Source organism: Perognathus longimembris, chromosome 3 (assembly GCF_023159225.1).
Source record: "Perognathus longimembris pacificus isolate PPM17 chromosome 3, ASM2315922v1, whole genome shotgun sequence".
Taxonomy (NCBI): domain Eukaryota; kingdom Metazoa; phylum Chordata; class Mammalia; order Rodentia; family Heteromyidae; genus Perognathus; species Perognathus longimembris.
In genome coordinates this window covers 8639801-8665223 of record NC_063163.1, presented here as the reverse complement: position 1 = coordinate 8665223, position 25423 = coordinate 8639801, and the positions used below count along the sequence as shown (strand labels likewise).

At 58.4% G+C, this 25423-nt stretch overlaps 1 protein-coding gene and 1 pseudogene across 1 annotated transcript in view; one reads left to right on the top strand and one right to left on the bottom strand.

Moving 5' to 3' along the window:
* Farp1 (FERM, ARH/RhoGEF and pleckstrin domain protein 1) overlaps nucleotides 1-24664 on the top strand; it is a 194992-nt gene extending 170328 nt beyond the window's left edge. The window contains exons 15-27 of the mRNA XM_048341159.1: nucleotides 163-252; nucleotides 1189-1322; nucleotides 11640-11721; nucleotides 14345-14582; nucleotides 18146-18276; nucleotides 19734-19802; nucleotides 19960-20049; nucleotides 20503-20585; nucleotides 20780-20892; nucleotides 21004-21170; nucleotides 22249-22356; nucleotides 22639-22790; nucleotides 24209-24664. Of these exons, the coding sequence (XP_048197116.1) occupies nucleotides 163-252; nucleotides 1189-1322; nucleotides 11640-11721; nucleotides 14345-14582; nucleotides 18146-18276; nucleotides 19734-19802; nucleotides 19960-20049; nucleotides 20503-20585; nucleotides 20780-20892; nucleotides 21004-21170; nucleotides 22249-22356; nucleotides 22639-22790; nucleotides 24209-24278 (1527 nt within the window). The 3' untranslated portion in view covers nucleotides 24279-24664. The remainder of the gene's footprint in view (nucleotides 1-162; nucleotides 253-1188; nucleotides 1323-11639; nucleotides 11722-14344; nucleotides 14583-18145; nucleotides 18277-19733; nucleotides 19803-19959; nucleotides 20050-20502; nucleotides 20586-20779; nucleotides 20893-21003; nucleotides 21171-22248; nucleotides 22357-22638; nucleotides 22791-24208) is intronic.
* LOC125349814 lies at nucleotides 5132-5235 on the bottom strand (annotated as a pseudogene).
* Nucleotides 24665-25423: the final 759 nt, after the last annotated feature.

Sequence of the window (25423 nt, the reverse complement as noted above, 5' to 3'; positions counted from 1 at the left end):
TCAGCAGCTTTCCTGCTATACTGGCTTTGCAATCTCCATCCTCAGATCTCAGCCTCCCGAGTGGCTAGGTGGACAGATATGAGTCACCAGACTTTCCTTATGTCATCAGGACATTCTCAGAGATTTCTACCCCAAAGTGATTGTCGTGTCTTGGTTTTTCAGCGATTTCCAACTGACAAGGCATACTTCATTGCTAAAGAAGTTTCCACCACTGAGCGCACGTACCTGAAGGATCTGGAGGTTCTCACTTCGGTATGGCCCTTTCTCCTCACACGTGAAATGACAATCCCTCTGAACTGATAGCCAGCTTGCACAGAGAAACGGGAGCTCATTAAGTGTTAGCTTCTGACTTCAATTGATTCTGGTCTGGGGTTATAGAAATGAAATGCTTGTAATGCATTTAATTCGGAATACATGCTAAATTTTTTTTTTATAATTATGGCTTTAAATGTGAAAGAAAGAAGCACCTAAGGCAGAGAAAATTCAAATGAAGCATTTTACTGCCTGTATGCACTGATCCAGAACACTCTATTTTGCTATCGTCAGATGTAACTGCTTATTTTTGCTTGAGGGAGACCTCAGAATGGACAGGAAACTCACTTTGTCTGGGAGGCTTATGGTGCGGCTTGTCACCAGAGCGCAGCCGCAGACGGTCTTCAGGTGTACAGTCAGCAGCTGCCTCCACGGGAACCGGAGTCGGGGCGGGGCATTGTAGGGGGCTATGGCCCATAGGATTCTGGGAAAGGACCAGCTGGTAAGAAGAACCACTGGACTCATTGCCCCGGTCTGTCCTGGGTGGGGCCCTGAGTTGGTCCTCACAAGGTGCAAAAGGGTCTGTGACTCAGGGACTGTCCGGGCACCGCCCTGCCCTGTGACCGGAGCTCTGTGTCACTATAAAGGCTGTCCACGATCACAAACTAGGGAACTCTCTAATGACATGGCCAAGATGGAGGTCTTGGTCCATGGAGTTGCCTAGTTAAGAGATTTGTCCTGGCTCAAACGCACGATCCGTGGGTCACAACCTTCAGAAAGCTCGCTGGCAGAGAAGGGTGCTTTCCCCACCCGATGCGGAATGAGCCTGGCCTGGCACCCCGAAATGTGGACTATCTGAGAGGTACAGCCCCGTGTCCCCACAGCACCCCAAGTTCATCAGTTATCTTCACAGAGTCGTCTTCTCTTCGTTCCCAGTGGTTTCAGAGCACCGCAAGCAAAGATGACGTCATGCCCGACACACTGAAGAATCTCATCTTCCCAAACTTTGAGCCTTTGCACAAGTTCCACACCAACTTTCTCAAGGAAATCGAACAGAGACTTGCGCTCTGGTGAGTAGTTCTAGGAACAGCTGGGCTGCTGGACGCTGTTCCTCAGAAACAGCCGGAGCAGCAAAGGCGAAAGGCAAGAAACTGGCTTAAGAGAAGCTTAGATTTTACTCTAGTTCATTCCGCATGTGCTTGGATCTCGTGTTCACTTGATTTCCCTTTGGTTTATAACTCCTTAAAGGCATTTTTGGGGCAACAGCTATCCAATGGCCACAAAATAAAAGTTGCTTTTGGAGGGGCAGTCAGGTAAAAGCATACGAGGGCCCTGTGGGTATTGGCGCTTGTCTTACGGTCACTTATGCATTACATATGTCTTCCAGTGTTTTCGGAATTCTGTTCAACAGGGTTTCCAAAGTGCTTTGCAAAATCAAAGCCCTCTGCAGGGTGCGCCCATCTGCCTTCATTTGTCATAGGATATATTTTAACATGTAAAATCTCACGAGCAAAGACAGCAGTACAGAGTTAAAATATTAGAAATAATTATATGTCCACCATTGGCTGTTCGGTTAAAAATAATGTTAAGCTGGGCATGGGGCTGTGGCACAAAGGGGATGTGCACACTTGCTCAGCAAACAGGAGACCCTGAGCTCAATCTTCAGTACCACGGGAAGAAAATTAATAATAATAATAATAATGAGGAGGAGAGGGAGGGAGAAAAGGGGTCAGGAGGAGGAGAGAAAGAAGCCACTTATCCATTAAATACCTGGGAGATGAAGAGGGAGGTGTAAAAACATCTAGAAAAAATTTGTATCTACACTATAGAATGCAAAATCCAGTGTATCCCTACCCAAAAATAGACCCCTTTGCAGAAAACTCTCATGGGGCTTTTAAAGGATAAGTACAGGTGCCTGGGTCCGATTGTCTCTACACAGGGCCTTTGGAAAATGTACCAAAAACAAAACAAACCCCGCTGCTTTGCGTCTGGCAGCAGCGGAGTCGGCGTGTCTGTGGGTGTCCCCTTGCCACGGTTAGGACCTGGTTCACGGTGAGACCCCAGGCGGCCTCGCCGGCAGCCTTCCGCTTCACGGAGGAGCTCTCCTGCTTCGTGAGGCCAGCATGCTAAGCCAGGGCCAGCTCTCCGATTCCCTAAGTGGCATCTGGTTTTATACATTTTTTTTTTTTGCTTTTGTAGTTGTTTGTATTTTTTTTTACCCTATACACCACTGTTTAGCAGTATACATGGTTTCCAATATACTCAGATAAGATACAGAGATAGTGTAGGTACAACCACAGGAAGGGGATACAAGAGGATCATCAATAATAGAAGCTAGAGTTACACATAGCACATTGAAAGTAGTTACAACAGTGATATAACAGTCGTTTCCATAACATGGAGTTCATTTCACTTAGCATTATCTTATGTGTTCATAAGGGTATAGCTATCGGGCTCTTTTGTTCCTCTGCTGTGACTTGCCTAAACCTGTGCTAATTATTCCCAATAAGGGAGACCATAGAGTCCATGTTTCTTTGGGTCTGGCTCACTTCCCTTAGTATAATTTTTTCCAAGTCCTTCCATTTCCTTACAAATGGGACAATGTCATTCTTTCTGATAGAGGCATAGAATTCCATTGTGTATATGTACCACATTTTCCTGATCCATTCGTCTACGGAGGGGCATCTGGGTTGGTTCCAGATTCTCGCTATGACAAATTGTGCTGCGATGAACATTTTATACTTTTTTTTTAATAGCTAGAGGATAATTCATGCGCACTTGACCTTCCCTTTAGAGAATGAGGTGGCAGGCCTCAGGGGGAGATTACAGCCCGAATTGAGAAATAATGGGAACAAAGTCAGCCTTGATGGAAAATGGGGAAGAAAAAAAAATATATATATATATATACACACACACACTTACATACTTCAACAAGACTCTGAGTATTGAGAATGTTAAAAGAAATATCTCCTTTCAAAATTAAAAGGTCTGAAAAATCTAACTAACCCGTTTACCGGGAACACTTGGTAGGGTGCCTTCTTGCTTGGTAAGGAGATGAAGGGCAATGAAACAGCCGTAGGGAGCATCTCATGCTTTGTCCCTGGCCATCAGACATGGATGAGCACCGCCTCAGACAACCCTTCTAGAAGCCCAGAACTTCTCCCGCTGGCATCTCTGTAGCCGTTCAGGGTGTGTGGCAGCTGATTCAATCATGGGGAAGAGCCAGGGGGACAGAAGGTAAGGTGGGGAGTGAAATCCCCACCTGGCAGAGAATGAGGGACACTTGGGGGAGAGGGAACCTCAAAATTCAGACTGCTGGGCCCCCGTCGGCCTTCCTCAGTCAGAACCTGCGTGTTGAGACAGAGAAATCTGCAGTTTTAAAATATAAGTGCCCCTTGCGAATCTTAGGTTCTAGAATTCTTGGGTTTGCAGTTGTCACACTGGTAAGCAAGATCATCTTTATTCCTCAAGCCTGAAGGAATAGATAGGAGAATGAGTGAATGAATGAATGAATGCCGTGGTTTGAATTGGTAGTACAGTACTCCAGAATTCCGTTAGAGGACTGGGGTTGGGATCAAGGGTCTCAACCTCCCAGTAGCGAGGATTTCAAGCAGGAGCCTCCAGCACCCAGCCGTCGTGGTCTTTGGTGATGCTCTGGTGTGAGCAGCACAGGCCGGCTCCTGTCAGGTGGAATGGTTAAGGCCCAAATCAGGTTGCTCCATAGCGGAACACTTACCAAGCCTACCATTCCCGAGGTCCTGAGTTTAATCCCCAGCACCGCACAGACACACACACACATACACACACACACACACACACACACGCACACATCTCCTGTAGTGTGTCTTTTGCTGTCGGTGGATCTGTCTTGTCTGTGGGCTCAAGCGGCCCTCACAGTGCTCCTTCCCCGCCGAGCGAGACAGTGCTTCTCAAGGGCTTGTCCTGCACCCCCACACGGAAAAGGGGGAAACTGGCTACTTGGAAAAAAAAAAATAAGCTTTTGAGACAGCTTTTGATTTTGACATTGGCAGGATGGTAGACTTTCTATTCACTCCTTACCACCCTTTTCTCTTAAGATTTTTACCTCTCCAGTTTCGGGTCAAAATGAGAAAAGCAACACTGGGAGTCTGCTGTTCACCCAACTCCAGATTTCCATCCAGTGATAATATTTTCAATTATTATTACTAACAGAAGTAAATCTAAAATTCGCCCTGCACCAAAAATTTCCCAAATACCGTACACAGATGAAGTGGGTACCTGCTTTCTCCTTGCAGTCCTACTGGAATGTACTGGAATGTACTCGAATGTGGTTCCATCAACTATGGGAAATCCTAGGACACGGGTATCAAGAAGGTCTCTCCGGAACAATTAGGCCTCACCCTGGTTTGGCAAACACACCTGCCCCTCTCCGAGCGCCCAGGTAAACACACCTGAGCGGAGAGCAGATGCCCAAGGCCTGTTTCCTGCTGGCAAAGGCCAACATAGCTGTTTCTTCAAAAACAAGGAAACTGGTTTGGTGGGTTCGAAAAGGTGGAAGAATGGTTTTTTTGTTGTTTTTTTTTTCTCTTGAAAGCCAAGGACTATTGACTCAGCTGTTCAAACGCATCAAGAGGAGCTAACCTCTTACCCTCAGCCTTTGGCATCTGGGCTCTGCCTGAGGTGACTGGCGGGCCCCCAAGGCCTGATGGGTCGTACCATGTGCAGACAAGCAGGGGGGAGTAGGGGGATGGAACCCAGCCAGGGGCCCAGACAGACTGGATGTGCAGACGACACTGGGAAGTGGAAGGAAGCAGAAGCCCTAGGAAGTTTTGAATGTGGCCAATTAGAAAGATGGTCATGAACTAAAGAGAAGTAAAGCAGCAAGGAAGAAGGCAGTTCGTGAGAGTGGACATGCTCGCCTGGGGAAGAATAGTTTTACAGTCAATTCTAAACTGATAAGAACAGATGCTATACTTGATCTTAGCCAAAAGGCCGAGAAGTGATTACAGTCGATTTTAAACGTCCTCAAGATATACTGGGCGCAGATGGCTCACACCTGTAGTCCTCGCTACTCAGACTGAGATCTGAGGATCACAGTTCCAAGCCAGCTGGGACAGGAAAGTCTGAGGTTCTTATCCCTGGTTAAACACCAAAAAAGCCAGAAGTGAAGCTTTAGCTCAAGTGGTAGAATGCCAGTCTTGAGTGAAAAGACTGAGAGACAATACCTAGGCATGGAGTTCATGTCTCAGCACTGGTACAAAAAGGGGAAAAAACCAAAAACCTCCTCAAGACAGGTGAACATGGGCTGGGGATATGGCCTAGTGGCAAGAGTGCTTGCCTCATATACATGAGGCCCTGGGTTCAATTCCCCAGCACTACATATACAGAAAATGGCCAGAAGGGGCGCTGTGGCTCAAGTGGCAGAGTGCTAGCCTTGAGCAAAAAGAAGCCAGGGACAGTGCTCAGGCCCTGAGTCCAAGCCCCAGGACTGGCCAAAAAAAAAAAAGACAGGCGAACATGGCTGAGAGAGAGAAACCAGGATCACAAGTGTAGGTGTGGAAGCCCAGAAGGAGAGCCAAGTCTCTGAGGAAGACAGCACTGAGAAGAAGAGAGCCAAGAGAATCTTCTTGATGCCTTTCTGGCAGTCTCCTTACATGAACGTAGATTATAGCAGAGCAAGAATCACCCACGGAGACCCCACACACCACCGGAGGATGGAAAAGAACAGAAGTGCAAGGGCAGGGGCTCCTAGCAGAGGGGAGCTGGTCTGGGGGCGAGGACGGTCTGAGGTAGCTGGCTTCTGGCAGGTGAACGCACGCGGTCAGAAGGAACTTCTCCAGGACAGGCGATGCCAGACAACATCTGCGACTCCTGCCGGCCCCACCGGGGCAGAGACAAAGCCATGTCATTAGGTGTCAAATGTCTGAATGTGCCTAGAGATCTTTCTAGAAGCACTAGGGGACAACCAGAGACTCGAAGGGAAGCAACTATCACTCATTTCATCTACTCTTAGCAGCTTCAAGTCCTTGTGTTGCACATCATTAAAATTGTTAGAATTCAACAATTCCGCTCCTAGATCTATGCCCAAATGAATTTTGAGGTAAGACCCAAACTAGCGCTTGTATGTCTGGACTCATTGGCGTTGTTCATGGAGCTAGGAGGTGGAGCCAGGCTCTGAGCCACGCACTAAGCCAGCCAGACAGAGGGGGGCCAACACTGCTGTTTTTGGTTGTTGTTGTTTTTTGTTTTTTTCTTTTTTGCCAGTCCTGGGTCTTGGACTCAGGGCCTGAGCACTGTCTCTGGCTTCTTTTTGCTCAAGGCTAGCACTCTGCCACTTGAGCCACAGCACCACCTCTGGCCGTTTTCTATATATGTGGTGCTGGGGAATCGAACCCAGGGCTTCATATATACGAGTCAAGCACTCTTGCCACTAGGCCATATTCCCAGCCCCACGCTGTGCTTTCTGAAGGTGGCAGATGTGTGGCGAGGAGCAGCCCAGTGCTTGTCGGGGTGGGGTCTCGTGTCGTGGGGACAGTGTCAGTCTGGGAAGATGGGAATGTTCTACAGATGGAGATGGGAACTTTTGCACACCACCATGACTGGACACTTAGATGTATTTTATCACAATGCTGTTGTGTTTCATCCATTGTGTTTCCCACGCCTGTGTGCTTGCTCTGCACACAGCCCACCCAGTGCTCCTGGATGTCTTCCTTCGACTGTCCTGCACCACTCGGAACTCCCTTCTCAGCCAGTCGGCCAGGCCTTGGTAGCTTACATCCAGTGAGGACCTTGGACGGAGCATTCTACATCACGTACACCTGTAATCCCAGCTACTCAGGATCCAGAGACCTGAGGATCACGGTTCAAAGCCAGCCTGGAAAAACAAATCTATGAGATTCTTATCTCCCGTCACTCAGCAAGAAGTAGAAGTGTGGCTCAAGTGCTTGAGCACCAACCTTGAGAGGAAAAAATGAAGCAAGAATGCAAGGCTCTCGTTCGAGCCCCAGTACTGGAGCTTGAGGAGCCTGGTGCACAGCTAGGATCTGACCTAAGCCACAAGGAAAGCTGGCGCCTAGGTTAGTCCTGTCCACACTCACACACACACACACACACACCCCTCCACTCAACTGAGAGTCACCGCCTGTCAAGTCAGCACTACAGTCCCAGACAGCTGACTGAAGTTCCTAATCCTAACTTCTTTGTTTGCAAAGAATGAATGAAGAGTTCATGGCCTCCTCCCCGTGCAGGCCAGAGAGGAGTGGGTGAGACTCCTCTGGCCAGGCCCTGAGAAGATGAGAACCTCAACCTCAACACACAGCAGCCAAAACCTTCCCGGTGCACGGTCCACCTCTGGAGCTGTCCTGTGGACCAGAACCATCCTTGTACCGAGTCACCTGCCACGGGAAAGCTGCGTGCTCCGGCACTTCTTTTTGTTCAGGAAAAGAAAAAAGCCACATATTTGGGACAAATCACAGTTGGCCAATTGGCAAGGATCTTCTTTGATTTATCCAACAAATATTTATGGTCTCCTTACTAGAGGTCAGCGTTGTGAACCACGTGAGTCATGGTTCCCGCGCTTGTAGAACTTCCACTTGAGTCACCTGACTGCCCCACCGTGCTATCCGGCAGCTGGAAGAGCCGCTGAGATCTACAAGGAGGGGTTGGTGGTAGCGGGTCGGGTGGTTCATGCCTGCACTCCCAAATGCGTGCGAGGATGAGGCATGGAAGATCATGGTTCCCGGCTGGCCCGTGACACCCCCATCTCAGCTGCAAGTAGCTGGGCGCGCAGTGGGGCTCGCCTGTCATCCAGCCACAGCGGAAAGAGGAAAGAGGAGAATCGCGGCCCAGGCCCGGGAAAAAGCAAGACGATCTCAAACTAATGCAAAAGGAGCCTTGGGCCTGGCTGAGGAGTAAACCGCTGCCTCGCGAGCACAAGGCCCAGCGCCACTAAAACCAAGTAGAGGAGGAGCTTCGGGGAGCACGGGGAGCCCCGGCCTGCATTCTTCTGATGGCACTCCAGAAGACCAGTGCATGTTGGACCCCCTCTTGGAAGAGAGTCCCAGAGAAGCTCCAAAATGATAGGAGATGGGTTAGAAAGTGGGCAGTGCTCGGGTGGGTGGCACCGTGTGTTTCTGTAGCATTGTTAGGAACTTCGTGTAGCTTCTCTCCTCGGACCAGCAGAAGCTCCCTCGTCTGCCTAAGGAAAATGAGGCTGAGAAGTGGGGTGCCTTGTCAGAGACTCACCCAAGAACTCACCGCCCAGCTTACACTGTGGCGAATGAATGACCTGTCTGAACAAGGTCAGCTGACTTGAAAACGTGTACTGTGCAGTGTGTGCAAGCGCGTGTGGCGAGTGTGCAGTGTGTATGTGTATACAGTGTATAGTATATGTGATATGCGTGAGTATGTGCAGTGTGTACATAGAATGTGTGTGTGCAGTGTATAGAATGTGACTGTGTGCCGTGTGTACAGAGTGTTTGTGTGCACAGTGTGTGTTGGAGTCCTGCACAGTTGCTCCTGGAGGAAGTGCGTCACGTTGCGTGGGTCAGAGCTTGGCACCGGGGCTCTTTCTCTGTGCGTGGTTGTCCGGTGGAACTGTCCACAGGGTTTTCGTCTGCTGCCCCGTGGTCAGGACGCCATGACAGGTGTGCGGCCCGCCCCCCAGGCGAGGACCTGCCCTGTGGGGCTGACATCTGGAGGAGGTCGGGGAGCTCTGTTGCTCTTCCATGCTCTTGGTATGGACGGATGCCTTCCACGCTGACTCGGTGGCGCGCAGAGGAAGTCAGACACGAACGCGCTCGTACGTGGAGCAGTAGGAAGTTGGGGTTTGTCCCATTTGAACCCCCCCACCCCCCAGTGCCTGGGGCTGGCTGTGGGAGGAGGGGGCGGGGAGGGGGTCACCATACTCCCGAAGCCCTACCCCATGCTTCCGATGTCACCCAGAGTGACCCCCGCTCTGCTAGGAAGGGGAGACGCTCAAGGCAGAAACGCATGTGGGTCTGGGAGCAGGCCCCCCCGGCCCCCCGGGAAGGACGGGCCCTGTTCTAACATCTGATTTTCTTGTAATAAATAGTTGGCAGCAGAACAGAGGAAGCGAATGAATGAACTGTGGCTCCCACCGGAGTCCAGGCCCTCCCCGGTGGCCTTACAGCTTCTCATCTGTCTCGGGCAGAGGACAGACAGGAAGTGCTCGTCACTAGTGGCCGCCCCCCCACCCCCCCATGCCCCCGTCGCTTCCCCCCCCGCCCCCCCAGTCCATCAGTTAGGGCCTTCGCCTGGAAGACCTTTCTTACCGTATTGCCAAATGGCACGCACGCATGGGCTTACGGATGTCCACATCCGCTGGGCCCCTGGTGGAGATGGAGGGAAGATCTGTGTGGGACAGGCATGGCCTTCCAGCCAGGGAAGCGGGGGGAGGGGGGGGCGTGGAGAGGGCGGGGCAGGGGGAGGAGCTAGTGAAGATGATTGACAAGCTGGGCTGGAGGGAGGAGGGGCTCTCATCACCTCAATGGCCTGGGTGCTCTCAGTCTGTGACGTGATTTGACCCAGGGCCCCGTTGGAATGGGTAGGATCAATGGTGCTGCGGACTTGGGGGTGAACACATGAGGGGGGCCCTTGAGGGGGTGCCCTGTTGCTACTCCGCCGAGCTGCCTACCTCCTGCCCTGCGCCTTTCCCACGCCAGCCCCCTCTCGCAGCCAGCTTGAAGCCCAGCGCCCAGGGAGTCAGGCTTTGTTGCTTTTGTTTAATTCATTCCCTTTCACATGAGTTAGCCTCTGGCTCTCCTGAACAGTTGGTTTGAAGGTATTCGCTAGACTGCTTATTGCTTTATTCTGGAAAGTTCTTTTCCCACCCCTGGCTGAATTAGCAGATGTACATTCACATAGTAGTGATGGGCACTGACCTACACACCACCAGCCTGCTTAGCCCAGGTATGACAAGCTCATTGCTTCCTGGTGGCAGATACTGGACAAGTTGGTTTCTTTGTGCCTCAGTTTCCCTTGCTGTCAAATGATGGTGTTACCATACCTGCCTCCTAAGGTTGCTCGGAGCTACAAATGAATTAATGCCTCTAAAGTGCTTAGCATACTGGAACATGAAGTAGTTAGGACTTTTGGGGGGGGGGTGTTAAAGGTACTACTTTTTACTAGCATGCGTTAGTTGTAGTGGGGTTCACAGACATTTCCTTGTGTGTGCACACACACTATCCCAGCAAACTGAGCTCTTCTGTTGTGCTCCTTTACCCATTCTGTTTTTTTTTTTTGGCCAGTCCTGGGCCTTGGACTCAGGGCCTGAGCACTGTCCCTGGCTTCTTCCCGCTCAAGGCTAGCACTCTGCCACTTGAGCCACAGCGCCGCTTCTGGCCGTTTTCTGTATATGTGGTGCTGGGGAATCGAACCTAGGGCCTCGTGTATCCGAGGCAGGCACTCTTGCCACTAGGCTATATCCCCAGCCCTCATCCATTTCTTAGTCTATACTAATTATGTAGTGTCATTAAGCGTCAGCTGTGCGTATTTTGTATGTTTAATCAGAATAACCCTCTCTGTTGCGTCTCCTTGGCACTTCCAGCATTCGAACTTAAGGCCTCAGGATTGTTAGCCAGACACTCTACCTCAGACCCTTTTTTTGCACTAGTTATTTTGTTTGCTGTGTGCGTGCCCGTCCTGGGGCTTGAACTCAGGGCTTAGGCACTACCCCTGAACTTTTGTTGTGCTCAAGGCTAGCACTCCGCCACTGGAGTTACAACTCTACTGGCCAGCTTCTTCGGTGGTCCATTTTAGGTATGAGTCTCGTAGCTTCCTGCCCCGGGCTGGCTTCAGACCTTGATCCTGGGATCTCAGCCTCCTGTGGAGCTAGGATGACAAGACATGAGCCACCGTCGCCTGGCTGCGGTGGGCATGTCTGAGATACTGTCTTGCTGCCTTCCCCAGGCTTGCACCCGGACTGCAATCCGCCTAATGCTGCGCCCCTCGGCCTTCTGCGTGGCCGGGGTCATAGACGTGTGCCGCTGCCCTCGGCTGGTGGTTGAGAGGGGTTCTTGCGTGGACGCCTGGGCCGGCCTGGAGGCCTGCGTCTTGAGTTGTTAGCATGGCAGCCGTGGGCCAGACTGCCCAGGCCCAGGCACTGTGTGAATTTTCACATCTGTTCAAACCTTGGCTCATCAACATCCACGGGAGCAATTTTCTATAGGAAATAGGAATCTGTACCCTACAGCACACCCAGCTTTGCCCTCTCCCGGGCCTGGCAGGGCCTGGCGCTCCCCGGCCGAGTTGGGATCTGTGTCTGCCGAGTGGGCAGACATTTCCAGGTCTCCTTCCGGGGTGCCAATCGCATGGGCGATGGGTGAGGGCGTCGTGGCGCGGGTTGCGCGTGTTGTCCCTGCTGATGCTCTGTGTTTCCACCTGGGCAGGGAAGGCCGCTCAAACGCCCACATCAGAGGGGATTACCAAAGAATCGGGGACGTCATGCTGAAGAATATCCAGGGCATGAAGGTGAGCTGCTCCGAGGGCTGACGGGGCAAGTGCCCGGGGAAGAGGAGCCCTGGCCCGGGAACCCCTTCTCCCGGCGCACCTCGCTGACAGGAAGCCGCGGGGGCGAGCGCTGGCGTGAGTCCTACACACCACACACAAGACACGTGGGTCGCATCTTTTCCGCAACTGGGCTTCGAACTCAGGACCTCATGCTTCTTAGACAGGCATTCTACCACCGAGCCATGCCTCCAGCCCTTTCTTGCCCTGGTTATTTTTTGAGATACAGTCTTGTTTCCTGCCCCAGGCCTCCTCTGGACCACGATGTGCCTAGCTAGGGGGAGAGGCCTACACTCCCAACTAGGGAGCGTAGGATTGAAAGGAGGTCTCGTGGACTTTTCTGCCCGGGTTGGCCTTGAACCTCGAACCTCCCAATTCTGGCCTCCTAAGTAACAGGTAACACACACAAGCCAGTGGTACCTGGTTGCAAGGAGTATTTTTTTATAAATAGATGGTGAGAGCTGTTAAAAAAAAAATGATTCAGACAACATGTTTGAGCCAGGTGTGCACCTGCCTGTAATCGTGGCTCTTCAAGAGGCTGTGATTCACTACCAGCCTGGGCAGAAAAGTCTCCAAATAATCCTCCAAAAAAAGGCAGGCTGGAGGCAGGATGCGAGCGGTAGACCACCTAAGCAAGCGTGCGGCCCGGAGTTCAAGCCTCAGGACTGGCAGAAAGAAAAAAGTTTGAGTGCACATTTCATTTTCAGACCCTCAGTTCGGTTTCTTGTGTATAATATATAATATAATGTGTATAAGCATCTATCTATCTATCTCTGTATAAGCAGTTTTGCATTTACAGAAAACGTGAGCGTGAAGGGCACTTCCCCCCCCCCCCCATCCCACCTCTACACGGGTTTCCACTCTTTTTTTTTTTTTTTTTGGCCAGTCCTGGGCCTTGGACTCAGGGCCTGAGCACTGTCCCTGGCTTCCTTTAGCTCAAGGCTAGCACTCTGCCACTTGAGCCACAGAGCCACTTGTGGCCGTTTTCTGTATATGTGGTGCTGGGGAATCGAACCCAGGGCCTCATGTATACGAGACAAGCTCTCTTGCCACTGGGCCATATCCCCAGCCCAGGGGGTTTCCACTCTTGATAGCATTGTGCAGCTGTGGACACTGAGCAGCCTGGATTGATGTGATACACCCTCATTCCAGCCTCACCGCGGAAGGATTTCCCTGTCTTAAACACCCCCCTCCCCCTGCCAATCTTCCACCAGCCCCAGAGTCTTACCTCTTCCAGAATGTGCTATGGTTGGGCCGGCACGGGATGTAGCCTGTCCCCTCTGGCCCTGTCTTCGGTGATGGCATTGGTTACTGTGGTGATTTCCACTCAGACAGGGGAAAAGATGTCATTAAAATGTCCTCCTCCTCCCGAGACACCTCTTCAGAGGCTCTGGGCTTTTCCTCGGCCCGGTTCTGGTTCTATTCTTCACCCCATCCCCCTCATCTGGGATCCCAGCCTCCCAGCCCTGCAACCCCGGGTCATTTTCCCAAGCCTGCCCCCCTTCTTGCCCCCACCCCTGACCCCTCTGCGGCTGAGGTGTGCTCGCAGGGCCTCAGTGCAGGTAAGGCTTGCTGGGCGCCTACCACACACGCCCGGCCCGACGGATGCCTCCACGTGGCAAATGCCCTCTCCCACAATCCGGACTCCACGTGTGACAGAACTGCACGACGCCGCACACACGGAGGCACACATGACTCGGGTAGCCCGAGCGAGTTGTGTGGAGTGCACCAATGCCCTGTCCAGGATTGGTAGCTGTGTCCGGGGGCCCCGTCAGGGGGGTGGGGGGGGATTCCTGGTGTCTCCTTATGCATTTCTTTGTAGCCTCCTGTGGATCAAAACAAAACGTAGGCCAGGCCGGGCACCGGTGGTTCACATCCGTAATCCCAGCTCCCCAAGAGGCTACGAAACCGCGCGGTGGTGACATTTTCAGAGCTTGTTTGTGGGGCTTGGTGAAGCATTCAGAGAAAGAATCTGGAATGTTCTGTGGGAATACATGAGGTGGCTCGGTGCCTCTGTCTCTGGAAGGGGCATGGCCGTGGGCTGGAACTGAGATGAGACCACAGCTGGATTAGAAACCCAGAGCAGAGTCAGCCCTACGTATGGGGCGCCACCGAGCCGGACCTGGAGTTGGGGCGTCCTCTGTCCTGCTGCCCCCCCATCCCGAAGCATCCAGCCCTCAATGCCCCCCCCCCCGTCTGCCCTCTTCCTGGGTGACAGAATTGTGACCCCAGTTCTGCCCCCGACCCTCCCTGTGGAGTAGGGTCCCTGACCCCCCCCGTGTGGCCTTGCACTAATAATCCTGCCTCTGCCCCCCAAGGGCTGGGACTACTCTTTGAGGCTCCTGTGGAAGGGTGCTGGTCTTCTCATAATGCCATGGATACCTTCATCAGGGGCTTCCGATCGTGTGGTAGCCCTCCATTTTGCGGATCTCATCTTGAAAGGGTCTTCCGGTGTGCTAACGCCTATGCAGTTTGGACCGCTGGATCCCCCCGCGGTCTCTCTCGCGCGATTTCATTTACAGCATTCATGGAGACATGGGAGCTGTGAGGAGGTTGGTGTGCTGAGCCGCCCCCCTCTCGCCCCCAGCCCCTGGCTGCTCACCTGTGGAAGCACGGCGAGGCGCTGGAGGCGCTGGAGGCCTCCATCCGGAGCTCGCGGCGGCTGGAGCACGCGTGCCGGGACTTCGAGCTGCAGAAGGTGTGCTACCTGCCGCTCAACACCTTCCTGCTGCGCCCGCTGCACCGGCTCATGCACTACAAGCAGGTGCTGGAGCGGCTGTGCAAGCACCACCCGCCCAGCCACGCCGACTTCAGGGACTGCCGGGGTGAGTGGGGGGGGGGGTGCGCGGTGCCGGAGTGAGGGGGGTGGTGCGCAGTGCCGGGGTGGATGGGGGCGCGCAGTGCCGGGGTGAGGGGGGTGCGCAGTGCCGGGGTGGATGGGGAACGCGCAGTGCCGGGGTGGATGGGGGTGCGCAGTGCTGGGGTGAGGGGGGCGCGCAGTGCCGGGGTGAGGGGGGCGCGCAGTGCCGGGGTGGATGGGGAACGCGCAGTGCCGGGGTGGATGGGGGCGCGCACCGCCGGGGTGAATGGGGGCGCGCAGTGCCGGGGTGAGGGGGGCGCGCAGTGCCGGGGTGAGGGGGGCGCGCAGTGCCGGGGTGGATGGGGGCGCGCAGTGCCGGGGTGGATGGGGAACGCGCAGTGCCGGGGTGGATGGGAGGGGTGCGCAGTGCCGGGGTGGATGGGAGGGGTGCGCAGTGCCGGGGTGGATGGGAGGGGTGCGCAGTGCCGGGGTGGATGGGGGCGCGCCGTGCCGGGGTGGATGGGAGGGGTGCGCCGTGCCGGGGTGGATGGGGGTGCGCAGTGCCGGGGTGAGGGGGGCGCGCAGTGCCGGGGTGGATGGGGGCGCGCAGTGCCGGGGTGAATGGGGGCTCGCAGTGCCGGGGTGAGGTGGGGTGCACAGTGCCGGGGTGGATGGGAGGGGTGCGCAGTGCCGGGGTGGATGGGAGGGGTGCACAGTGCCGGGGTGGATGGGAGGGGTGCGCACTGCCGGGGTGGATGGGGAACGCGCACCGCCGGGATGAATGGGGGCGTGCAGTGTCGGGGTGAGGCGGGGTGCGCAGTGCCGGGGTGGGTGGGGGGGTGGGGTGTGCGCAGTGCCGGGGTGAGGGGGGGTGCGCAGTGCCGGGGTGAGGGGGGGTGCGCAGTGCCGGGGTGAGGGGGGGCGCGCAGTGCCGGGGTGAGGGGGGGCGCACAGTGCCGGGGTGGATGGGGGGCGCGCAGTGCCGGGGTGAGGGGGGGTGCGCAGTGCCGGGGTGAGGGGGGGCGCGCAGTGCCGGGGTGAGGGGGGGGTGCGCAGTGCCGGGGTGAGGGGGGGCGCGCAGTGCCGGGGTGAGGCGGGGCGCGCAGTGCCGGGGTGAGGGGGGGTGCGCAGTGCCGGGGTGAGGCGGGGCGCGCAGTGCCGGGGTGAGGGGGGTGGTGCGCAGTGCCGGGGTGGATGGGGGTGCGCAGTGCCGGGGTGAGGGGGGTGCGCAGTGCCGGGGTGGATGGGGGCGCGCACCGCCGGGGTGAATGGGGGGCGCGCAGTGCCGGGGTGAGGAGGGGTGCGCAGTGCCGGGGTGAGGCGGGGCGCGCAGTGCCGGGGTGAGGGGGGCGCGCAGTGCCGGGGTGGATGGGAGGGGTGCACAGTGCCGGGGTGGATGGGAGGGGTGCACAGTGCCGGGGTGGATGGGAGGGGTGCGCAGTGCCGGGGTGGATGGGGAACGCGCAGTGCCGGGGTGGATGGGGGCGGGCACCGCCGGGGTGAATGGGGGCGCGCAGTGCCCGGGTGAGGCGGGGTGCGCAGTGCCGGGGTGGGTGGGGGGGTGGGGTGTGCGCAGTGCCGGGGTGGATGGGAGGGGTGCGCAGTGCCGGGGTGGGTGGGGGGTGGGGTGTGCGCAGTGCCGGGGTGAGGGGGGGTGCGCAGTGCCGGGGTGAGGGGGGGTGCGCAGTGCCGGGGTGAGGCGGGGCGCGCAGTGCCGGGGTGAGGGGGGGTGCGCAGTGCCGGGGTGAGGCGGGGCGCGCAGTGCCGGGGTGAGGGGGGTGGTGCGCAGTGCCGGGGTGGATGGGGGTGCGCAGTGCCGGGGTGAGGGGGGTGCGCAGTGCCGGGGTGGATGGGGGGCGCGCACCGCCGGGGTGAATGGGGGCGCGCAGTGCCGGGGTGAGGAGGGGTGCGCAGTGCCGGGGTGAGGCGGGGCGCGCAGTGCCGGGGTGAGGGGGGCGCGCAGTGCCGGGGTTGATGGGAGGGGTGCACAGTGCCGGGGTGGATGGGAGGGGTGCGCAGTGCCGGGGTGGATGGGGAACGCGCAGTGCCGGGGTGGATGGGGGCGGGCACCGCCGGGGTGAATGGGGGCGCGCAGTGCCCGGGTGAGGCGGGGTGCGCAGTGCCGGGGTGGATGGGAGGGGTGCGCAGTGCCGGGGTGGGTGGGGGGTGGGGTGTGCGCAGTGCCGGGGTGAGGGGGGGTGCGCAGTGCCGGGGTGAGGGGGGGTGCGCAGTGCCGGGGTGAGGCGGGGCGCGCAGTGCCGGGGTGAGGGGGGCTGCGCAGTGCCGGGGTGGATGGGGAACACGCACTGCCGGGGTGGATGGGGAACACGCACTGCCGGGGTGGATGGGGAACACGCACTGCCGGGGTGGATGGGGAACACGCAGTGCCGGGGTGGATGGGGAACACGCACTGCCGGGGTGGATGGGGAACACGCAGTGCCGGGGTGGATGGGGAACACGCACTGCCGGGGTGGGTGGGGAACACGCACTGCCGGGGTGGGTGGGGAACACGCACTGCCGGGGTGGATGGGGAACACGCACTGCCGGGGTGGATGGGGAACACGCACTGCCGGGGTGGGTGGGGGCGCGCAGTGCCGGGGTGGGGGCGCGCAGTGCCGGGGTGGATGGGAACGCGCAGTGCCGGGGTGGATGGGGGCGCGCACTGCCGGGGTGGATGGGGGCGCGCACTGCCGGGGTGAGGGGGGTCGCGCACTGCCGGGGTGGATGGGGGCGCGCACTGCCTGGGTGGATGGGAGGGGTGCGCACCGCCGGGGTGAATGGGGGCGCGCGCGCACTGCCGGTGTGGGTGGGGGCGCGCGCACTGCCGGGAGCGCACACTGCCCCGGTCCTGCGGGGCGCTGCCATGCTGTGGTTCCTAGGGCCTCCCGGGGCATCTGCTGGCGCCACCCGCATTTTCATAATCCGCTCTTACTTATGTTGCATCCTGGGATTGCTGCTCCTTATTCCTCTTTGCATGCATCCTCTCCTTCAAACCTGAGTTTTTTTGGGGGGGGCAGGGGACCCCCAAAGAGGCTCCACTAAGCCAGGCGAAGCGCCCTCACACTTGGCCTCCGCTATCCGCACGGATGAAATTGGTGTCCCTTCCTTGGGCCGCACTCAAACTGCCTCACCCCTTAGCCCTGGGCATTTGTAATGTGCCTGTTGCCATGGTCAGCACCCCACCTTAAACAACTCAGTTTCACAACTGGCCCCAGGGGAGTCCCCTTGACCTGGGGACTTCTGAGACCAGAGAGGCCACCAGCCATGTTTATGACCACCTGGCCCGCTGGCTCCAAACCAGATGGCAGTGTTTGAACTAAAGATGGAGCAAGGGGTGTGGGGAGGGGGCATGGCTGAGATGCCCAGCCCTGTGACAAGGAGCCAGGGAGAGAGCAAGAGGGCCAAACGCTGCCCTTCCACACGAGGCCTGCGAGGGCTTTGGGGGAAGCAGAGAGAAGTCAGTAGGCGCATTGGGGGGAGCCCTGCATGTGTGCAGCTAGCGGTTTGGGGGACCGTGTTTGGTAGCCGTCTCCGCCCTGGGTTCCCCTCACCCGCCCTATCCGCACCCCTCCCCCCCCAACCTCATAGCCGCGCTGGCAGAGATCACCGAGATGGTGGCCCAGCTGCACGGTACCATGATCAAGATGGAGAACTTCCAGAAGCTGCATGAGCTCAAGAAGGACTTGATTGGCATCGACAATCTTGTGGTTCCAGGAAGGGTAAGCAGAAGGCTCCGGAGGGAACGAACGCCAGAGGGAAGATGGTTCAGGGATCAAAGTGGCAACTTCTACCAGGACCATATCCGAGTTACCGACTCCCCTGGTGCCGCCTAGGAGGCCAGGAACACGCCGCGGGGCAGGGCCGGGCAGGAGGCAGGGCCCGGCAGGGGTCACGGCATGCAGCCAGGAGCTAGAGAGCCCTGCCTTTCTCCTGGGTGATGGGATTGATTTGTGAACTTTTCTTCTACCACATTTCAGGAATGACTCAGGAGAGCCTCTTTATTTTATTACTTTATTATTCAGCATGTGCTTGTGGCACTATGGTTTTGAATTTAGGGCTTTGCCCTTGCTAAGCAAGTTTTATCACCTGAGTCAGGCCTGCAACCCTGTTTTTTTGTTTGTTTGTTTTTAAATTTAGGTAAATGGAAGATTAAATAGGGATTGGAGGAGCCAGATGTCCTATACACACCTATAATCCATTTGAGGCCAACTGGGCTACATAGTGAGACTACAAAGACAGGAAAGAAGGGAGGGAGGGAGGGAAAGAGAGAGGAAGGAGGGAAGGGAGGGAGGGAAAGACAAAAAAAGGAAGGAAAGAAGGAAGGGAGGGAGGGGAAGGTAGGCTGGGCACCATTGGCCCACGCCTATAATCCTAGCCACTCAAGAGGCTGAGATATGAGGATTATGGTTCAGAATCAGCCTGGGCAAGAAAGTCCAAGAGACTCTTATCTCTAATTAATCACAGAAAAAGCCAGAAGTGGCACTGTAGCTCAAGTGATAGAGAGCTAGCCTCCAACGAAAGGAGCTTAGGGACAGCACCCAGACCCAGAGTTCAGCCCTTAGGACTGGCAAGAAAGAAAAAGGAAAAGGAGGGAGGGAGGGAGGCAGGGAAGGAGGAAGGGAGGGAGGGAGGGAGGGAGGGAGGGAGAGAGGGAAGAAAGAAAGCTTCCTAGGAAGGAAGGAAGACCGGAAATGCAATGAATTTTAAGCAGTAAGACAGACAACTGGATAGAATGGCGAAATAAAGCCAGAGGAGCTGTTAGCACATTAAAGTCTCATGCAAGGATGCAAGGTCCTTTTTAAAGATGCAGTTTTAATTCAAACAGTCAGAATCCCGTTTGCACCCACTGTGGGGAAGCCGTGTGTGTGTGTATGGGTCGGTCCTTCCGTTCTCCGCGCTCCTCGGGAGAAGTGGCCACCACAGTGGATGGACACTGGGGGTTGGGGGGGGGGTCCTGCCCAGCGGCTCCCCCATCTCATAACGTACCCACCAGCTTTGCTAGACGAGTCTAGCCTCTGGCTGTGTCCAATCTCCGACAAGCTCCTGCCTCCATTCGCCCCTTGGAACAACCCCGCTGAGTTTGGCTGACTCGAGCGTCCGGCGTGGCCGGGAGAGGCCCTTGTTAGTCACGGAGGCGGACTTGGAATTGAGGTGCCTGGTTCTGTCCGCCCCGCAGGAGTTCATCCGCCTGGGCAGCCTCAGCAAGCTCTCGGGGAAGGGGCTCCAGCAGCGCATGTTCTTCCTGGTGAGTGCCGCCTGGGGGGGGGGGGGGGTGCTCAGGCCGGGCGGCTTGGGGGTCACCGGTGGAACCCGGGTGGCAAACCACACGGATGGGCCCGGTGGGTTTTGAGCCGAGACAACGCAGCCCCCCCCCCCCCCCCCGCCTCTGCCTGTTCCCCTAGTTCAACGACGTGCTGCTGTACACCAGCCGGGGCCTGACCACCTCCAATCAGTTTAAGGTGCACGGGCAGCTCCCCCTCTACGGCTTGACGGTGAGCGCGGCGGGCGGGCGGGAGAGGGAGGGGGGGACAGCACCCCTGCACGGCAGGCCCGGGGCCAAAGCCTCCCCGCCCTCTTCCCGAAAGAACGGCCCTTGTAGCTGAGCACGGGGGGGGGGGGGGGGCACGCCTATCATCCCAGCTACTCAGGAGGCTGAGAGCTGAGGATCGGGGTTCAAAGCCAGCCCGGGGAAGGAAAATCGGTGAGACTCTTATCTCCAATGAACCACCCAAGAGCCAGCGGGGGAGCCGTGGCTCATGGGGTTGAGCTCAGGGACGGCCCCCCGAGTTCAAGCCCCCCAGTCACTGAGGGTTGCGTGGACCCCATTGGCGGGGGGGGGGGGCAGTGGGGGGGATCCAGGCCCCTCTGGGCCCCGGCCTGGTTTGGGCCTCGGGGGTCCCGGGAGGAGCAGCAGCGCGCGCGTCACCCGGCCGCGTCCCCCGCAGGTGGAGGAGAGCGAGGACGAGTGGGGCGTGCCGCACTGCCTGACCCTCCGCGGGCAGCAGCAGGCCATCGTGGTGGCCGCCAGGTAACCCCGCGCGCGCCCCGCCTCCGCCCCGGGGGACCCCGCGACGGCCCGCCTCCGCCCCGGGGGACCCCGCGCGCGCCCCGCCTCCGCCCCGGGGACCCCGCGCGCGCCCGCCTCCGCCCCGGGGGACCCCACGACGGCCCGCCGCGCCCGGGAAAGCTGATGCCCGCGCGCGCGCGCGCCTGTGTTCCCAGCTCCCGCTCCGAGATGGAGAAGTGGGTGGAGGACATCCGCATGGCCATCGACCTGGCCGAGCAGAGCAGCGGCCCCGCGCCCGACTTCCTCGCCAGCAGCCCCCCCGACAACAGTAAGCCGCGTGTGCGTGCGTGCGTGCGTGCGTGCGTGTGCAAGCCCACCCCTGTCTGTGGAAGGGAGTGACCGCGGGCGTGGCCCGGGGGGGGCCGGTGTCACCCCCCAGAGTCCCCGGAGGAGGCGGCGGGGGCCGAGCAGGAGTCGGAGGACGACCTGAGCGCCTCGCGCACCTCGCTGGAGCGCCAGGCCCCGCACCGCGGGAACACCATGGTGCACGTGTGCTGGCACCGCAACACCAGCGTCTCCATGGTGGACTTCAGCGTGGCCGTGGAGGTGAGCGCGCGTGGGTGTGTGGGGGGGCGCCCCCCCCCCCTCCAGGCCGCCAGTCCCCCATCCTCTCCTCGCACAGCTCGGCTTCCTGTTTGGGGGGGGGGGCTGTTCGTTGGGGGGTGAGTCTCACAGGCTTTGCCGTCCTTAAGTCTCAGCCTCCCCAGTAGCCACCATGACACGCGACGCCACCGGCGCCTGGCTGGACCCCGTGTCAACGAGTCTGGTCCCCACGGGAAAGGCCGTGAGCCGCGTGGCCCCGCTTCCAGCCTGGTCTGCGTGGTCCTTCCCTACATGATGGGGGGGGGCGGGGGGCCCCTCCAAGGTCACCCACAGGTGCAGCGCAGCCTGGGTCCTTGCAGCCCGCACGCGCTGCCACCCCGGCCCACTAGGTGGCAGTCAGGCCCCCTCAGCCAGCCTCGCGCCTCCTTTGCAGCTCGTTCCTGGCTGCCGGGTAGACCGCGGCCCCCCCCCCCCCCGGGGTGTCCCTGCGTCTCCGCATCAGACCCCCGCCGACACGGGCAAAGGGTGGCCGGACTAAAGTGCCACCTGACCACACACCCGTCTGCTCCCCGATCAGGCCACGTCCCGGGGCGCGGCCGGCCGGGGCCTCGTGGTGATGAGGCTGAATCAGACCAGGCCCCGCGTTGAACCCCCCACGCCCCCCAAAGGAACACAGAATTCATTTCAAAGTTAAAACAGGGGTCGAAGCGGGGTGCCAGCGACTCCTACCTGTCATGCTAGCTACTCCAGAGGCTGAGAGCTAAAGATCTCGGTTTGAAGCCAGCCCTGGCAGGAAAATCTGCGAGACCCTCATCTGCAATTAATCACCCCGAAAGCGGGAAGCCGAACTGTGGCTCGAGTGGTAGAGATTAGCCTGGAGGGACAACGTCCAGACCCTGAGTTCCAGTCCCAGGACTGTCACAGAGGCGCTTCTCGTGGGCCTGTCCCTCGGTCCCGGCAGGCCCCGGTGGCCAGCAGCCTTAGTACCAGGCCACCTCCAGGGACCACGTCCCAGAGGCGAGCTGCCCTCGGCCGGTGCGGGCGTCCGTCGGGCTACCTGACCGGCCCACCCGTCTTGCAGAACCAGCTGTCTGGGAACCTGCTGAGGAAATTCAAGAACAGCAATGGCTGGCAGAAGCTGTGGGTGGTGTTCACAAACTTCTGCCTGTTCTTCTACAAATCACACCAGGTAAGTGCTCCCTAGAGGCCTGGGCGGGGGGGGGGGGGGAACCTTGGCGAAATGACCGGGCCAGGTGGCAGAGCCCCAGGGCTCGGGGAGGGCTGGTGACTCCGCGCCTCGTCGCTGGAACCGCAGCTCATCAGCCTTTCCAGGCTCTGAGCCTTTCTTTGGGTGCAGGGGCGGTGCTCCCACCACCCCTGCTGGAGGAGGAGTGGCAGCTGAGGCCCAGGGCTGGATGCTGCCTCCCCAGGACAATCTGCCCCTGCTCCTCCCCCCCCTCCCCCCCCGTAGGACAATCACCCCCTGGCCAGCCTGCCTCTGCTGGGCTATTCCCTCACCATCCCCTCCGAATCGGAGAACATCCACAAGGACTACGTGTTCAAGCTGCACTTCAAGTCCCACGTGTACTACTTCCGGGCGGAGAGCGAATACACGTTTGACCGGTAGGTGTCGCCACCCGCAGGCAGGAGGAAGTCTTCCCAACCCGGGGGGGGGGGGGGGGGGGGCTGTCCTCACAGGCCTGGCTTGGAGGGGTGCTCTCAGTCAGTCCTCGCTCTGTGTGGTTAGCTCACACCCTGACCGGCCTTTCAGCCTCTCATGTCCGTGCATCTTCCTATACAGAGCAGGGCTTCAGGGGGAGCCGGGCCCTGCGCCTGCCTGGGCCCGTGAGAGCCTGCTCTCAGGAGACGCTTATCGCTAATCAACTACACGCGTGTGCACGCGCACGCGTACACACAGCCAGAAGTGGAGCTGTAGCTCAAGTGGTGGAGTCCTGATAACCTAGCTTTCAGCAAAAGGAGCTCGGAAACAGCCCTCAGGCCTGAGTTCAAGCCCCGGGATCAGCCACACACACACACACACACACACACAAAAAGGCCCTCAAGTGGCAAAACAAGCCAAACCCTGCGCTGTGGTCAGGACTTGCCCATCGCTGATGGCGGTTTCAGGTCCAAGGTCCACACGAGGAAGGAGGGAGCTTAGCTGTTCCTGGGTCCCCCCCCCCCCCGTGAGGGTCTCTAGGGTGGTGGAATGACCCCCACGTGCAGTAGTCTTCATCTAGACAAGCAATCTGTGAAACATAGCCAGGCGGTGGAGACTGCTCCTGCAACCCCCACTTCCAGTGGAACGGTTGGGCCCCGGCCTTGCATCCTCTAACAGAACCCCAGCCGCCCCACAAGCCCGCCTGCTGGGCTGGGCTCCCCGAGCCCGGAAGATTGTACTTCTCAGGCTCCGTCCTGACCGGAAAATCTGGATTCGGGGGCTACACGTCGGAGCTGGGCTTATCCACTTGCTGGTGTGAGGGTACTGTGGCCTTCCCTGGCGAGGCCCTGGGGGCCGAGGAGCAGGGAGATAGAGCCCCCTCGCCTCGGCACTACCGAGTGTGCAGCAGATGACACGGGGTGCTGGGCCTCGTTTACCGACACCCCTGAACTCAGGGAGGATCCCACTCGAGGTACCGCCGGGTTTGTCTCCCAGGTCTCAGTGAGACCCACTGGCTCGCCAGATCCCTGAAACAGAGCTCCCGTGGCGTCTCTGAAAGCCTGGGAGGTCGAGGTCCTCTGCGTGGCCACAGCTGGTCCTCTGCGGGGTCAGCTCCGCCAGCCCCTCGACGGGAGAGCCCCCGGGTGCAGGGTTCCCAAACCGTGTCCCTAAGGCACCCCTGCCGGAACCCTCTGCTTGGGCTCTAGTCCCTTGATGCACTTTGCCGCTAAAACGGCCAACAGAAGCCCGACGGTCTCCCATCCGACGGCCTTTCTGTAACGATCCACGTGGCGTGAAGCCCCACAAAAAAAAAACGGCCAGTCAGGGCGGGGCTCACGAGTGACAGAAGGCGGTGACGTCCCCCCCTCCTGTGTTGCAGGTGGATGGAAGTGATCCGAAGTGCCACCAGCTCCGCCTCCCGGGCCCACAAAGAATCTCACGTGTATTGACAGCTGCCCGCGGCTGGCCGCCCCCCCTCCCCTCCCCCCCACCCTCCCCCGACGGCAGTGAAGCCCGGCGAAATTCCACGGCTGTCTGAAGCAAAGGTGGTTCTGCAGCAAGTCTTGCCCTCCTTCCCCCCCTCCGCAGACATCTCCCCGGCCTCGTCCTCTCCGCGGTTTATCTCCCATGGGAACCGAAGCCCCCCCCCACCGCCCCCCCCCCAGGCCCGGGGGTTCTTCTTCAGCTTGTGCCAGTATTGAAACACGAAGAGTGCCAAATGCCATCTCCCCCCCCCCCCCCATGCGGCCCGATCACGCGAAGACACAGCCCGTGTCTTCTTTTTCTTAGACAAGGACTTTTATTACTTTTCACCTATAGGCTGTTTTTAAAAACAAAACAAAACAAAACAAAAAAAAAAGGATTTTTTTTTTTTCTCCAGCGTTGGCGATGCACATGGCACGGTCTTAAAGCAGAAGATCACTTTCCGATTTCGGGTTCCCTCCCCCATCTTTCTACTTTTATAACACTAGGAAGTTTGTATGACTGGCTGGCTCTCCCCGCAGCGCACCCCATTCCGGGACGGGGGGGGGGGGGGCCCGGGCTGGCGCTGGCCGGCAGACCTTGGCTGCAAGTTGACCAAATGGTCTGCGCTGACTGTTGACCGAGTAGCGGGGTTGTTCTTCTGTGACGAGGAAGCGGGAGCCGGGCGCGATCCCCGGACTGTCGCTTGCTCTGCGTGCTGTACACAGTGCGGGTGTAGTAGGCTGTGGTGTGTTGCTGTCTGTGTCACAAGCATGAGAACCTGTGTGTCGTTGACGGGGGCCGTCGGGGCGGTGCCACGGGGCGGCGTGAGCGTGGGGTGGGGGCGGGGGGTGCGGGATCCCGCGTGGTCACGGTACAGCCCCGAGCCCTCGGCCGGACCCACCTCCTCCGCCGCCCTCTGAACCCGCACATCCTCTAGTAGTATCTCTTGTGCCTGTCTTCAAAAATAAGTCTTTGTTTTTACACACATTCCCCAACCCCAAGCCCCGGCATGGCGGACGGACAGGGCGGCAGGGTGCGGCGTGGACAGACGACCCCACCAGCGGGCCCCGAGACCTCCGCCTGGACCCCGTGGTGAGGGGTGCCGCCACATTCCCTTTGTGTTCTTGAG